Raw genomic sequence first — 16,543 nt, forward strand, 5'->3', positions numbered from 1 at the left:
ATGCTCTATAACCTATCTGTGTGCTACCTGGCCTCACACTCAGCAGCAAGTTTTAGGGACAGTAATCACACTACTTATCTCCAGTATGTCCAGTCAATCACAGCAGCCAAGTGAGAGAAGACTATTTGCACTCACTATTTACTCACAAAATAGCTACTGATTCAGCAACTACTTCCTTGTATGAGTGGTGCTTGGCAGAAAGGACTCAATGGAAGGCAGTGGTGAATGCAGTTATTACTTCTAAAATTACTATGAAGGGCCTGGCCCTATGCCCGACATAACAGATGCAGTAACAAGCAGTGGTTCTAAATCTACCTGCAGGTCAAGGCCAGGTCCAGAACCCCTGCACCTCGAGTGCACAAGGGAACAAAGTTCAGACTTTCTGGCAACTCTGAGTAGTCACATACAAAATCAAAGAAGGGCAGCAGGCCCCAGTGCAGGGCAAGGCCAAGCAAGCAAGCCTCAGGGTGCCAACCCATCCTACCCTGCACTCCACCCCCAGCCCTGGCCAAGAGGGCAGCACTTACGTAGAATCGCAGCAGAGCCCCATCGGAATTGCAGCACCAGGACCTCCTACCCAAATACTCGTGGGCTGTGTTGAGTAGCATGAGGGAAGATGGGAGCATGGGTGTCTCTGCCATCACTAAGGAAAGACCAGACCAACACAGAGTTAGCATGGGGATAGCATGGAAGCTACAAGGCTCAATAGTTCCTTAGTGGGCTTTACTGTGTTTACCAAGGTGGCCACAGATTCTTCTATCCTTTTTTAGCTTTTTAAGTAAGTAATGACCTGAGTGCCTTTACTAAAGCAATACACACTTCTCAAAAAACAATTCAAATCATAACAGACATAAGAATGCCTACTGCACCTCCAGTTAACCACATTGACATTTGTGGGCACATATGAAACATATTGAAAGAGAAAGATAAATAATGTTTAACAATGAAACCCATACTACATATACCATTTCTTAAAGATTCTTATATGTAGGCCTATTGGAGTATTACAGAAGAAAAACAGAATTATTAAATTTCAGTTAAATTTTCTAGTGTTTGTTCACCACTAGAACTATTACTAGCAAAAATAAAATAAAATAAAATAAAATAACTATTACTAGTTCCTTAAAGATCCTTCGGTGTTTTTGAAACTCTGGGCTATAACCCACTAGTGGGCTTGTAAGCAGCATTTTTAAAGACACCCAGGCATCCCTAGAATTATGATTCTTTCATGAAATTTGTTTCATACTTTTTTTTAAGATTTTATTTATTTATTCATGAGAGAGACAGAGAGAGAGGCAGGAACACAGACAGAAGGAGAAGCAGGTTCCATGCAGCGAACCTGATGTGGGACTAGATCCCGGGTCTCCAGGATCATGCCCTGGGCTGAAGGTGGCACTAAACCGCTGAGCCACCCAGGCTGCCCTGTTTCATACATTTTGACCATTGGCCAGCCCCAGTCAAAAAGGTACAAAAGGCAAGGATTAAAAAAAAAAAAAAAAAAAAAAAAAAAAAAAAAACACCTCAGAAAATCATGAAGAAATTAAGTCACTCCGATTTTCTATGAGTCCTTTAGTTTCCATTTTCAACAGCATCAAGTGATTCTATTGCACAAGATGGATGATAGCTTGTAACATTTCCTTTCTCCCCATCTCCCAATTTTGTTGTAGCACTTCTGTAGCACTTCAAAGTTTCTAACACTGGGATCCCTGGGTGGCGCAGCGGTTTGGCGCCTGCCTTTGGCCCAGGGCGCGATCCTGGAGACCCGGATCAAATCCTACGTCAGGCTCCCGGTGCATGTAGCCTGCTTCTCCCTCTGCCTATGTCTCTGCCCCCCTCTCTCTCTCTCTCTCTCTCTCTGTGACTATCATAAATAAAAAATTTAAAAAATAAATAAAAATTAAAAAAATTAAAAAAAACAAAGTTTCTAACACTGATAACTCTGTTCTGCAACCATAATTAGCACAGGTGCTTTCCCTCAATTTCAATTCTAAATGGATTTGGTGCTCAGCACAAATTCTTGCCCATGGCTTTTCCACCCCGATGAATTTCATTCTGACTCATATTGGTTTACTGACTTCATCCTCCAGTAGTGTTTTTAGAAGCACCCACAGGAGCTAGGATCTCTGTTTATAAATGTCTATAACTACTATTAATTACAAACAACTTGGTTAGACGTCCTAGTTTGCACTGTCTTTCCCTGAGAATAGTGTAGACTTTTAGACATCACCTCAACTGCCCTGAATATGACTAGGGAGAAATCTGAAATGAGTCTCATGTTTTATCCCATGAAGATAAACTGACTTTTCAGTTTAGAAATCTAAAAAATCTTTATTCTTGAAGTAGATTCCTAACCAGGATTTATCTTGCTATATATCAATTTTTCACAGCATATACTAAACACTTTAAATCTGCACACTGTTTTTATTACAGAGAAATGTTCCAGTATTTGATTATTTGTCCTGTTTCATTGCTAGAGTCTTTCCATCAGGAGCACAATTTATCCTCGCACAGGCCCACCACTGTTTCCCTCATCTATCCTTCTCATCAACAACACTTTTAGGGATCCCTGGGTGGCGCAGCGGTTTGGCGCCTGCCTTTGGCCCAGGGTGCGATCCTGGAGACCCGGGATCGAATCCCACGTCGGGCTCCCAGTGCATGGAGCCTGCTTCTCCCTCTGCCTGTGTCTCTGCCTCTCTCTCTCTCTCTGTGTGACTATCATGAATAAATAAATTAAAAAAAAAAAAAAAAAACACTTTTAGCTCTGAACTAAAACCCTGGTTTCAGTTCTAGCCATACTCAATTCTGCTCCTTGCAGTCTGGTTTATTAGTTTATACTGGTGAGGCTTGGTTTGCAACGTTTTCCCTTAGTTTTGCAATTTTCCTTTTCATTTCATTCTGCTTATTAGTTCAAATTTTTTAATAAATCATTTCTTGTGCAAATCATTACCCGGCCCCTGCCTCTGTTCCTTGGTGTAAGTTTTCTTCCTGAGTTAATCTGTTTCTTTTTCATCCTCCACATGGGGTGGGGAGTGGGCAACAATATGTTAGCATACTTGCCATGTAACTTCTCTCTATCCTGCTCATGGTCCACTAACCGCACTTCCTCCACGCTACGTAAATGCTCTAATATATCACCAATTTTCTGAGGCACTCTCCCAAATATAAGATCAATTTGCCCTTTCTTTAAAGCCATAATTTTAAAGTAGGCACTGCTCTCAATCCACTTTTTTGTAACCTGTATCTGCAGAGGTAGAAGGGAGATCACTGAACTAGTGCAGCAGGTAGTCCTTGCTGGGGAATCTGGATTTCGTCTTCTCTCTGAGATGACCTTTAAGATAGGACTGGTCGCCCTGTGAGAGGAGTGTAGTCAGCAGACAGCCCCCAGTGGTCAGCTCCTCCAGGGTCTTCTACAGCTGCAGAAAGGCACCCCACCCAAGGTCATACACTTCCTGTGGGAGTCCATGTGCAGTGACTGAGCAAGACGGGAGTATAAAGACCAGCTAATTGATTCCAACATGGTATGACAGCTCTGATGGACCACTCTGGCTCCAGAGTTCCCTGCCAGGTTGGCCAAGGCCTGGTCAGACCTGAAGTGCAGGTCAACTTCCCTCTGCTCCACCCTGCTTCCTCTCCCGTTACTTTTGCAAGTACCGATCCCCAATAAACCAGCTCAGAGAACTCAATACGACAATGTTCTACACTACTCTGGGCCCCTTATCACCCAGCTAGTAATGTGCTTTATCCCTAGACCCCTTGTCTTAGCACAGTCTGGTCACTGGAAGGTGGCAGGGCCCAGAAGCCCTTCTAATCTCTGCCAAACCAGGGTGATATGGAGGGGCTTCCTCACTAGCCCACTGTCTATAAATGAGAGGATATTAATATTATTTCCCAGGATTTTGCCAACTTCCCACGTTCCCTCAGCCTTCCTACCAGGGGTAGAGGAGAGGACAGGAGCCACATCTGCTGCCAGTCCACCAGAATCTTGGATTCCTTCCTTGGCCTATTCTTTCAAGCTTATGGCATTCCACTGTCCCCCTTTCCTTGTTTGCTTATTAGCAGTTTTTTAAAATTATATTTTACTTGCATAATCAGAGGGAAAGGGAGACTCTTAATTCAGGAGTCTTTTGCATTATAATTATGAGAAAAACAATAAACACAGATGTAAACCTCAATTTTTTCTCACCATTAAAACCCTTTTGGAAAATACAAAGGTACTACTTGTTAAGAGCTCAGAAGATATATATCCTAGAAATCTATCCAAAAAATCAATTAGGCAGAAGCAAAAAAGTATACATGAGGTTCACTGAAGTGTGACCTATAAGAGAGAAATGCTGCAGGCATCCTGAGGGGTCAGCAGACAGGATGGTTCAGTAAAGCAGGACATCTCTCATCAGCATTACAAAACCCAGAGAGCAAAACTGAAACAGCTTCATAAAATAAGGCCCGAGAAAAATTAGGTTTATAATTGAAAAAAAAAAATAAAATAAGGCCCGAAAGCCTTTCTCGATCTGGCCTTTCCCATGTCCAACCCACATGGCCCAGCTCTCTTGCATCCCTGCTCATGCTGCTCTGTCTCCCCAGTGCTCTGTCTCCCCAGTGTCCTCCTCTGCCCCTGCTCTTCTCTCAAACCTCAGTCCAACACCACTTCACCCCCTGCCCCCACCCAGGCAGCATGAAGCACCCTTCTTTCAGCGGGCAACGCTGGCTTGGCACTGTGGATGTTCTGGTCCGTCTCCTCTCACCATGAATCTTTCAGAATGAAAGGTCTTATTCCCAGAGGCCTGACATGCAGTGAGCAACTGATAAGTATCAGGGTAGTACACAAAGTTAGAGAGAATGAATGGAAGGAAACAGACTGCATGTTAACTCTGGCCTTCTCTACGTTGTTAGAATAAGGATAGCTTTCTTTCCTTTCCACTTTTCTGATTTTTCAAATCACTGAGGAAAAATCCCCAATATATTAATCTGAAGCTTAGTTGAATACATAAATATGTGCATTAAATTCTCAGCTACATAAAATACTTGTGTCATTGGCCAAGTCTAGATGGAAAATGCAAGAACATTCTACCACTTGGTAGAATGACAGGGAATCTTTGTTTAAATGTCATTTAGCTGTTATTGTTAATTCTTCAATTCAACACATTTCCTACCACTGCATTGACCTGGCTCAAGTAGCACCTCCAATGAAGAGTCCTGGGCTCGCCCTCTTCGGCTTCTCGTTCATAACTACTCATCATTTAGCACCCCCACATGCCAGGTACTGAATAATAATAGCTGTATTATTTCATTTTGTCCTCAGTACAACCACCTGAGATAGGTGCCATTATTCCCAACATCTATCTGGGGAATAGAGGCTAAGAGGTTGTATGACTTGCCTGAGGTCACACAGCCAATATGTGACAGTTGAGATTTGAAATCTGTGCTCACTCACTCCGTACCTCTCAGCTACCCACACCCCCACCCTGACTGGGTCATGCCAGCAGGGGCCACAGAGTGTGGTGGTTAAAGCACAAGGGCCAAAAAATAAAAAATATAAATAAATAAATAAATAAATAAATAAATAAATCAATCAATCAATCAATCAATCAAGCAGAAGGGCCAGTGCATGGCTACCCATCTCACAGGGCTGTCTTGGGGATTAAAGGATTATAGGGATTAAAGTGTGAAACTGCCTGGATCAGTGTCAGTGCTCCTTATAAGCACTGGCTGTGCTGTCATTCTGTGTTGCCACCTGCACCAGACATGAAATAACACACACTCACTGCCTCCTGACGCCACTGCACAATGAGCTCCCTGAAGAAGCTTCTGCTTCTGTCTGAGCACCACACAAAATCCTGCTGACTGAGCCCTAAGCCCACCCACAGCACCTGGACAGGGCTATTGGGGCCTACCCCCACCCAGACCCATTTCCTGCCACCTTCATCCGTTGGGTTCTGGAGCTGTTGCTGGTGACACAGGGATTGGAAGGTATCCTCTTCCTGCCAGATGATCCGGTGCAGGATGATCCAGGGCAGCACTGAAGAGACATGGGGATCCTTGGGCTCCTCTTGCACAGCCATGCTACAGTCAATGACCTGGGAGAAGGGGAGGAGGGGTTATCACAGTCAGCCAGCTGTCCCTCCCACCCTCTGAGATGATGACTCCTCAGGGCAAAGGTGGGGACACTGATTGAGAAGCATTACACCATATCATCAGAGTCCCAGGATGCCCAACAACAGAGTTAAGCCCAGACATTAGAAGAGCCAGCTCTGACAGTCTGCCCTCATGTCACATGCAGCTCCTGATGTCCTCGGCACCTATGCGCAGCATATGCCAGACAAGAGGGTTACAGAGGTCAATGGCGCAGCGAGGAGTTGATAGTGCAGGGGGAAGAGAGCCACAGACAAGCCACTTAAGAGTTAAGAATCAGGGGCGTCTGGGTGGCTCAGTTGGTTAGGCAGCCAACTCTTGATTCTGGCTTAGGTCATGGTCACAAGATCAAGAGATCAAGCCCTGCACTGGACTCAGCACTCAGAGAGGAGTCTACTTATCCTTTTCCCTCTGCTCCTCCCCCTGCTTGCACTCGCAAGTGCTTCTCTCTCTCTCAAATAAATAAATAAGTAAAATCTTAAAAAAAAAAAATTAAGAATCAGAATCAGTATAGCTGCTGTGATTAAAGTAGATGACGGCCACAGTGGGGTCACAGAGGAGTGGGTAGGGACAGAGGAAAACCTTGAGGTTTCCCAGAGTGGAGTAACACTCCAGGTGAGTGGCTGTGGTGGAACCAATACCAAGAAGGCAGGAATTGGTGGCAGATACAGGCATACAGGCAGATGCCCAGAGGCAGCCAAGGAATGAAAGATGAGTAAAGAAAGCTGGGCAGGATGGTGCACCTTGGGCAATGGGCAACCGGGGGATTATGAAGGGTTGAAGAGAGGGAGGAGTACACTGATATTTCCATGTCAGGGTGATGGCTGCCCTGGGAGGGTAGAGTGGGCAAGGAGGAATGCAGGGAGCACGCTGCCATAGTTCAAAGAAGAGGCAGCAGTGGCCTAGGGCTAAGGCAGAGCACTATACACGGAGAGGAGAAACAAAGAATGGGGATGTTAAGGATGTGGGTTTGGCAGGACCTATTGATGGCCTGAGTAGTCATTGTCAAGAGAGAGCTTAAGGAAGGTTCCCTGCTATGAAGCCCACTTGGACGATGTGGAGTACTGTGACCACCCCAGCCATGAGAGCCAGGATGATGTGGGATGGTAGAGAGCCCTGGCGGGGAGACAGAGGGCCTGGGGTTCCAGCCCCAGCTCCACCTCCACCACACACAAGTCACGGCCTCCTGCTTGAGCCTGCTTCCATCCTTTGGGGATGGGTGGTATAGAAGAACCCTGTGGTGCCAAGGGCTCAGCAATCTCCAACTCCCAGACCTGAGCAGCCCCAGGAAGGTGTGCAGCCAGTGCATAGTGACCCCCACCACCTGAGGTGCCCGTCTCCTGCAACAGGAGCACCCAATGCATCCCCTTGGGGTCCTAGCTTGCAGTAAAGCCGGTGAGTTATGAAGAACGGGAATGTCCACAAGGAGTGGTGGGTTACCTGGATGAGGTTGTTGGTGAGCCGGGTGAGGCCAGTGGAGGCAGATGATTCCTTCAGGATGCTGCCACTGCTGTCAGCCGAGAGCGCCTGGTCAATGCCCAGCAGCAGCTGGGTTACTGTGGCCACCCACTCCTCCTTGGCTGCAGACTCACTCGCATTTACCATCTGCTGGACAGCCTCGTGCAAAGCCACATCAGAGCACTCGAAACACTGCCTGTGGTCCTTTAGCCGGAGCAAGGAGTCCTGAGCACAGGGAGGGGCGGGGAGGAGAAGGAAAGTGTACCATGACAGGGTTGTGATGTCACTCTGCACACCTGGTCCTCAGAACTGAGAGGCAGGTAGGTGGGGACAAAGACACAAGGGGCAGTCCAAAAAAAAGGGGAAGAAGAGGCTTTCCACTGGCCTTCCACTGCATCTGTGAGGGCAGTCACAGCATGGATGTGCCAGCCAGGGGGCTTTCAGAAAGGGGCTTGACCTCTGCACCTCAGTTTCCTCATTTATAAAGCTGGAACATGGATGAGGTCACAGAGCCGGCAAGCCCCTAGGGTGAGGGTGAGGCTGAGTGAGTCCACTACCTCTGTCAGCTCTCAGCCGGAGCCACCATGACCCCGGCCACCCAGTCATGCACTCATCTGGTGCCATGGCTCTGGAGAGGTCTCAGCAGGGAGGGCAGGCTGCTAAGGAGGGACTCTCTCTGTGGAGGAGGGCCTGAGTCGAGGCCACGGCAGAGGCAACCAGCCAGGCAGCACTAAGGTCATCGTTCTAAGCATCCCCATCCGCCCCAGGTGCTCAGGTAGAACAAGGTACCAAGAGCAGAGAATGAGCATGCTCAGCCCTGTGCCCTGGCACGTGGAGGAGCTTGCAGTATATCACACTATTTTAGCATCTCCTCTTAGGGAGCCATCGCTTTCCATGCAGCTCCCTTTCCTTTTGCTCTAGAACATAACCCACTTAAGCACCTCAGTCTCAGCCACTTTCATCACCATGCTGCTGTGTGGGGAAACTCAGCCTGGCTGTGAATTCGCAGATCTGGCAGGCAGCCTGTTAGAACAGCAGGAAGCACCTGCTGCCCAGTGCCCTATTAGGCTCTGACCTCGCCACAGCTGAGGCCTGGTCACAGCTCCACAACACAGGCGCAGCTGCCACTCCCTGAGGTGACACAGACAGGGGTGCCCAAAACTGCCTTTGGGATGTGCTACAATGTCTGAACACAGATCAAAACCACCCCCAATTTAAAAGCCCTAATTGCCAGGAAAATGGAACCTGTGTTTCTTTAGAGAAAGCCAGTACTCTTTAGCAGGAGGTCCAAGGCATGAAGGAGTCTACAGGGTGCAGACATCGAACCCGAAGGCCCAAGCTGAACCCCTCCGATCAAACACTAATCATGCAAGGGACAGGGGCTTATTTTGTAACAGGATAAAGACTATGGATCTGAAAGTGCAGCCAGCGTTGCCATGAAAGTCAGGGACAAGACAAGATCCACCAGCAGTGCTCTAATGTGACATAATCCCTAGGGCTCAACGCTAGAAAGAGCTCAAAAGCACAAGAATAACTGCCAACAAACGAGGAGACCAAATTACTGCTGACTGTGGGCAACATGATTGCCTACCCCAAACAAACAGAAACTATCAGAAATAACGGGCATGTAGCAAAGTGGCTAGATTTAAAATAAATGTGCAAAAATCAATAGGGTTCCTATAAACCAGATATGTATAGTCGGAAAACATAATGACCAACAAAAAGATCCTGCTCGAAACTACAACCAAAAGTATCAAGAACTTAGAATCAATTCAACCAGAAAAAAAACTACACAATTTTATCAAAGAACATAAAAGGCAGCTTGCCTAAATAGAGCAAGCCATCATACTGCTAGAGAGAATTCCAAATCAGACCCCCTCCACAGACACACTATAAAAGCTAGACAAAGCACGATAAATGCAAAACTACCACCACTAGAAGAAAACAAAGGCAAATATACTTTTTTCTATTTGTTGACATGCTTCTAATCTGCCTCCCTTCTAAAATATAGGTTTGGCCAAAGGGGGCCTCTCTCCCCTGTCCAGTGTCAGGCACACTATAGGAGCTCAATCTGTGTATGTGGAATGAGTGAATAAATATTCTTCCAATCTTGGAAAGGCTATCTAAGCATAATGAACAAAATCACAAACATTTGAAAATATTAAAAGATTTGACAACATAAAATTCAAAACTCTTATATGTAGAAAAAAAAAAAAGCCACAATTTAAGAGCAAACTGGGGGTGTCGCCTGGGTGGCACAGTTGGTTAAGCATCTGCCTTTGGCTCAGGTCATGGTCCTGGGGTCCTGGGATCGAGTCCCACATTGGGATCCCTGTAGGAAGCCTGCTTCTCCCTCTGCCTGTGTCTCTGCCTCTCTCTGTCTCTCATGAATAAATTAAAATCTTTAGGAAAAATAAAAATAAAAAAAGATTAGTATCTTTAAAATATAAAAAGCAATCCAAATCAATAAGAAAACATACCCCCTCCATGGGAAATTGAAAAACCAATGGTCCCTTATCCTCAAAATAAAGACCAGGTGCTTCCATAGCACTTGACCCAGGCCTCGCCACAGCTCTCTCAAGTACTGCTCAATGCCTGTCCAACCCATCAGTGGAGCACCCTGCCACACCTAGGGGTTCTGGACTACAGGAGCAGTCTGACAACTGAACACTGGAGCAATCTCTTTTTTTTTTTTTTTAATGGTCTTTTTTTTTTTAATTATTTATGATAGTCACACACACACACACACACACACACACAGAGAGAGAGAGAGAGAGAGAGAGAGAGAGGGAGAGAGAGAAGAAGGCTCCATGCACCTGGGAGCCCGACATGGGATTCGATCCCAGGTCACACTGGAGCCATCTTAACAGGCGAAGAGGGCTAGCTTCTCCCCTCTTCTCCCCACCCAATGGCCTCCCTGGTACACCCAGCCATCCCTCCTGTATGCAGTCATGCTGGACACGCCTCCACTCCCCCACATCCCACCCACCCCACCCACCCCACCCACCCCGTCCCCATAAGCCTGCAATCACAAGCCTGCCATGGTAACTGAGGTCAGACATATCTCAGCCCTTTATCTCAGCATGGGCCAGCCTGACCCTCCTCTGCCAGGAACTGGAACCTCCACCTCCCTTCCTCCCTCCCACCCTCTCTTCCTTTTTTTTTTTTTTTTAAATTTTTTTTATTTATTTATGATAGTCACAGAGAGAGAGAGAGAGAGGCAGAGACACAGGGAGAGGGAGAAGCAGGGTCCATGCACCAGGAGCCCGATGTGGGATTCGATCCCGGGTCTCCAGGATCACACCCTGGGCCAAAGGCAGGCGCTAAACCGCTGTGCCACCCAGGGATCCCCTCTCACCCTCTCTTCCTTCCCAGAACCAACTCTTTCTTCCCTTTCACCAGAATAGAGATGCCTCCATTTGCTCCTATAGTTGCACCTCTTAACTGTTTCACTGTTCAAAAAAGTTAATTGAAATGTCTGACATAATTAGAGCAAAAAGCCTGGGAGAAAATTGGGCTCTCTTTCCAAATTGAAGGGAAGGACCCAATATATAATAAATACAATGTGATTAGTGTGTGAACTATAAGGGACAAGACGCCAGACCACCCAATGCCATTAAACATATCATGTTTATCATCAAACCCCATGCTTCCACAAGATGGTGGCACTAGTGAGAGCCAGCACCCACCCATATAGTGCTTGCTACATGCCAGGCGTGGTGCCAACACACACTAATTTATATAACCCCTGTAGCAGGCCTCTGAGGAATGGACTACGATCATCTCCATTCTAGAGATGAGGAACCAATGCACAGAAACTGAGTAACTGCCCAGCACCCAGCAGATTCTGACGCCCAGTGAGCTCTCTGAAGAAGGGAGGCATGGAGGAGCTGAGAAAGCACATGGCTTCAAACCCCACAGTAGTGTTTTCTCTCAACCATGTGATTGTTCATGGATATTTATTTGATCTTGATTATATTGTATAGTTTGTCCATTTGAACATCTACTTATCTTTGACTTAATCTCAAAGATAATATAAAAAGACAGACAGATGAACAAATAGGTGGATTGATGGGTGACACCCTGACTACTCTTCCTTCCTCATCTGCCAGGCAGACTTTCCAATTCAAGTATAGGTTCACACCTTGAGCCACACAGAATCCTACGACCTGCACTCCTAGGTTCCAGCTTCCCCTGGTCTTGACTGTATCTTCTAACTAGCATCTTCCTGGGTGCCAGTCAGCACTTTTTACTCCTGTTTTTTTCTTCCAGGTGCATGTTCTTGAGGGCCACCTCAAAGCCTCCAAAGAATAAACCCATAACCAAGCAAAGAAGGTAGGAGGTCAGGGCAAGGGGCACCATCAGTAGCACACACCTGCAGCAGCAGCAGCTGGGCGGGCCTCTCTGGAATAGAGGTCATAAACTCCAGGTGTTTAGCCCGGTCAAATCCACTAGTACACAAGGTGGGGCGAAGAAGATGCACGACAGCCTTGTAGTCACCAGCCTCATAGAGCCGCTGAATCTCCTCCAGGGACTGGCACCGCTCCAGCGACTTCAGGTTCTTATCAATCTGGAAAAGGTCCAGACATGCTGTCCAATGACAAACCCCTCACATCCTCTCTGAATCTGGCCAGTGTCTGCATTTACTAGGCCCAGATGAGGACTATGAAAGTAGATTCCCTGTTAATACAATCAGCATTTACATTAAACTAATGCATTATAAAAAGTACTTCTATTAAGGTCAAGGTATATTCAGTTCTTTAAAACAAACATAGAAAAAAATGGGGCACCTGGCTGGCACAATCAGAGGAGTACGTGACTCTTGATCCCGGGGTCATGAGTTTGAGCTTCACATTCAGTATAGAGATTACTTAAACACCTTTAAAAAAAATAGCAAAAAACAAAAACTACCCAAGAAGCAGAGAGGTTCCACAAAATTCTCTGTGGAATTCAAAAGACTCCTAGAACTGAGGAACCAGAGGCTACTGGGGACTTGGGTGAGCCCTGGGCCAGAGGCTGATACACACCATTGACCCACAGAACCCTCTCCTCATAGGAGTTCTGCTGTGGCCCTCAGAACGCAGGGAGCAGGGACACTCCACTTGGCTTTGCCCAAAAAATTCTGCAAGAGTCTGAAGGCCACTCAGCTGACGTGGATATGTTACAGCCACAGAACTGTGGCAGAGTCTGAGGCGTCGCAACGAGAACAAGATCAGAACCAGACTGAGCCTGGTATACATGCCCCATACTGCTGACCCAACCCATAGCCAGACCAGCACTACAGGTTCCTTCAGCAGTTTCCCCCTAATCCTGCTGGGGCTGCTCCAGCACATGGCCCAGAGAGCTGAGCAATGATCACTCCAGACCTTGCCAGTGAATGCCTCCTGCCATCCCTGCCCCCTGGACTTACTTTCCCTCAGTGGGTGTGCCTGCGAGTCCAAAGTGCCCTCATGCACCAGAGCTGCCTCTCCCAGGCCCCTTCACCCTCTCCTGTGAGGAAGGAGCCCTGTTCAACCCATGGGCTGCTTTCCTGCTCTACGGGGACACAGCAGGCCTGGTCTAACTGGGCCAACTCAGAATAAATCTTTGACTAAGAAAACACCATTAAATAACTCCCACTCACCTCCTCCAAGGAAACGACCGAATCGTTATAGAGGTTGGGCAGGCGGATGACGATGTCTCTTTGCTCAGTCCCCGCCTCAGCCTGGATGGTAGTGGAGCTCTGGAGCATTTCTGTGCAGATGTCATAGTTCTCCAGGGCCTGCTCCATGTCTCCCTGGTCAGAGGAAAAGCAGTCAAGAGACGGGAGCAGAAGGAAGGAAACTCACCATGCTATGCCAGGCACCTTACCCTCCTAATCTCATCAGACTACAGGCACCAGGAGGGCAGTTTCGTCCAATGACTGCTATACCCTCTAAAAGGTGGCCTCGCACACAGCTAGAGCTCAATAAGTATTTGTTGAATGAATGAATGAATGAATGAATGAACAAACAATGAATGATTTGATTACTTCATACCACAATTCTAAGGAAAGGTATCGTTAACTCTATGTTGCCGATGAAGACACTGAGGATGCTTGAGTAAAGCTGAATGTCTTGTTCAAGATGAGGAGCAAATAAATAGCAGAGCCAGTATTAGAGCCTAGACCTGTCCTAATTCCAGAACCAACTATGACAATTTTACCCATGCTACCACAGTGCACTAGGTACCACAATGTGAGTTGCTAGGTAATAGTCAGTCCACTCTGGCCACCCAGACCAGGCTCTGAGGGCAAGTGTTCTGAGAATTCATGCAAGACGGGTGGTTTTTCCTTCTAAAAAGCTCTGCATCAATTTATGCACTCATTTAGGCTTTCTCAGGAAAACAAAGGCAAGGGGGTTCAAGACCCCAAGGCAAACCTGAGTGAGGAAGTCTACAGGAGGCATAGGAAATCCCTTCCAGAGCTCTGTGGTCATGCTGATTTGCTGTATGGAGTGGGGGCCATGCTGAGATATCTGAGACCTGAAAATTCCCCACTACATCCCACTTCCTCACCCTGAGCCCAGTGCTAAGCAGGTGCCACAGGTGCACATACACACATATCCTTAACACTATGTCCAGCTCTCTTCCCTCCCTTTGGGTGCCAGGGAATGCCAACCACAGAACCAACCTGCAGTGCGAGGAACCGAGCCTTCAACCAATAAACACGGACAACAAACTCCAGCCAGCCATCCTCAAACAGGTCCCGCTGGGATGAGGCAAATGACAGCTGCAGGAGGTCACCCAGGAAGTGGGTTCCTGGAAAATCAGGCCCAAACCTGCCATTCACCACACCAGCAGGGCAGTTCCGAGGAGACACTGAAAACCATTCAGGCCAGAACAAGTCAACTTCATGTGCACATTCCAAACACCCTTCTGCTCCCTAGAGGTAGCCCTTAGCCCTCGTCACACTTGCTTTAGTATCCAGAAGTGCTCTGAGCCCCATGGAGCCCTACAGCCCCTTAAGTGGCAAGCATCAGAGAAGTCAGATAAATCAGACAGATGCAGAGACCCCAAGGGCCCTCATTTTACATACTAAACTTTGTTCACCAGTAGTGGTTTAAAAATCAGAATGATTCTTGGGCAGCCCGGGTGGCGGTTTAGCGCCACCTTCAGTCCAGGGTGTGATCCGGAGACCCGGGATCAAGTCCCACAACGGGCTCCCTGTATGGAGCCTGCTTCTCCCTCTGCCTGTGTCTCTGCCTCTCTCTGTGTGTCTCTCATGAATAAATAAATAAAATCTTTTTTAAAAATAAATAAACAAATAAAAATCAGAATGATTCTTATCATCTAGGAAAATTATTGGGACACATAGTGTCAGGTTATAACTTGAGAAATTGGAGATCCTACTTCCTTCAATCCTGAATAACAGAAAAACCAAGCAGGTGGCTCCCTCTGGGGGCTCAGCTGCAGCTAACTACTTCTTGATCCATCCAAAGGATTTCTCTGGGACCCTGGATTTTCCCTAGTCCAACACTCCAACCCAGGAAATGTGCCCACTGCAGATGTAAATCTCAATTCCATGACTCAGGCTCCCCACTCCCGTTTCCTCCTGGATGCTGAGGGTTGAGAAAATTAATCCTGCCACAGACAACAGAATGCCTCCTACCTGCCGAGCTTCTGCCCTTCGTCAGCAGCCACTGGTCCAGCTGGAGCTCCATGCAGGAGAGAGACATCAGCATCATATCCTGCAGGACAGGCACCAGAAGGTCAGGAATGGAGTCACAAAGAGTCATCACAGGATGAGGCGTGGGATGCAATAAAAGTAAAACTTACTTTGATAAAGATATCATTCTTTCTTCAACCTACTTTTTTTTTTCTAATCAGTGGCTACTTGCCAGGACATAAAAAGAGGCACAGGGATCTACACTGGGACAAGACCTGGGAGGATACGGAGACCTGTCTTCAGTCCTAAGGGACTGCCCTATGGAAGAGGCAGCTCTGTCACCTGCCAAATGCCAGGCCAGATGCTGCACCCAGCACTCAAGCCTTAAAAGTGGCTGGGTCAGGCATCATCTCCACAGTCACAAGGAAGCTGAGGTCCAGCAATAAGGAGGCGCCTGCCAAGTGGACACAGCTGAGAAATAATCAACCTGGTTTGCCTGGAGAGACCAAAGCCTCACCTGCCATCAGCCACTCCACACTGCCCTGAGGGAGCAGGCCTAATGGGCACCAGCTGGCAGGATGCAGTCCCTGACGTGTTCCTGTGGAGGGAGCATGGACTTTCATGGCCCTAAGGACCAGTCAACTCCCTTGAGCTCTTCTACCTTGTGTGCCCCAGCCAGAAAGACCACCCAGATGGGCCCTAAAGGCTCCCAGTGCAACCTCCCTGGCACCCAGCCTTCTTCCTGTAACAGGAGAAGGGGACCAGAGTATTCAGTGTCCCTTTAAACCTCAGGAAGCACTGAATGGGGGAGCCTGGAGTGTGGGGTGCAGTCAGCAGGGGTGGGGGAGGAGGGCCTGAGCATGGGTCAGCCCCCTACTGCCAGTGGCCCCCACCACTTCCCTAAGCAACCTATTTAGCCTCTGCACTTCTATTTTCTCACCCACTAAAAAAATCAGTAATAGTCTCTGGCACCTAAACAGAGCCATATGTTTCACTTTTGTGCACCCTCTCCACTTACTCTCCTCCATCTCGGTAAACCACCCCACCACTAGCCCTAGAAGCCCTGCCCACTGTCTCATTCCCTCGCCCCCCACTTGTAGCTTATCCTGTCAGCTCTACCTCTAGAACCTTCCACCCCACTCTCACTACTGTCACTCACCTGGCAACAGCCTTCTAACAGCCCTGTGCCATTCTCACCTCCAAGTACAAGCTCCACTCGGTCACCAGGGTCCCATGACTCCCCAGAGGCCCAGGTTCCAGGCCCACAAATGGATGCAACCAAGTAGGCTCAATATGACAGCAACTCTATACCCACAGAAGGTCCATGTGTCC

At 47.6% G+C, this 16,543-nt stretch overlaps 1 protein-coding gene across 7 annotated transcripts in view; it reads right to left on the reverse strand.

The window, feature by feature from the left end:
• The window catches only part of CABIN1 (calcineurin binding protein 1), a 150,893-nt gene that overhangs the window by 102,016 nt on the left and 32,334 nt on the right, over positions 1-16,543 (reverse strand). For all 7 annotated transcript variants that reach the window (XM_025474719.3, XM_049101520.1, XM_025474720.3 and 4 more), the window contains 7 exons: positions 15,215-15,293; positions 14,237-14,424; positions 13,211-13,363; positions 11,963-12,157; positions 7,570-7,812; positions 5,918-6,074; positions 528-643 (listed from right to left, as the gene is read on the reverse strand). In XM_025474719.3, coding sequence (XP_025330504.1) covers positions 528-643; positions 5,918-6,074; positions 7,570-7,812; positions 11,963-12,157; positions 13,211-13,363; positions 14,237-14,424; positions 15,215-15,293 — 1,131 coding nt within the window. The remainder of the gene's footprint in view (positions 1-527; positions 644-5,917; positions 6,075-7,569; positions 7,813-11,962; positions 12,158-13,210; positions 13,364-14,236; positions 14,425-15,214; positions 15,294-16,543) is intronic.

The sequence above is a fragment of the Canis lupus genome, chromosome 26 (genome assembly GCF_003254725.2).
Source record: "Canis lupus dingo isolate Sandy chromosome 26, ASM325472v2, whole genome shotgun sequence".
Lineage (NCBI taxonomy): Eukaryota > Metazoa > Chordata > Mammalia > Carnivora > Canidae > Canis > Canis lupus.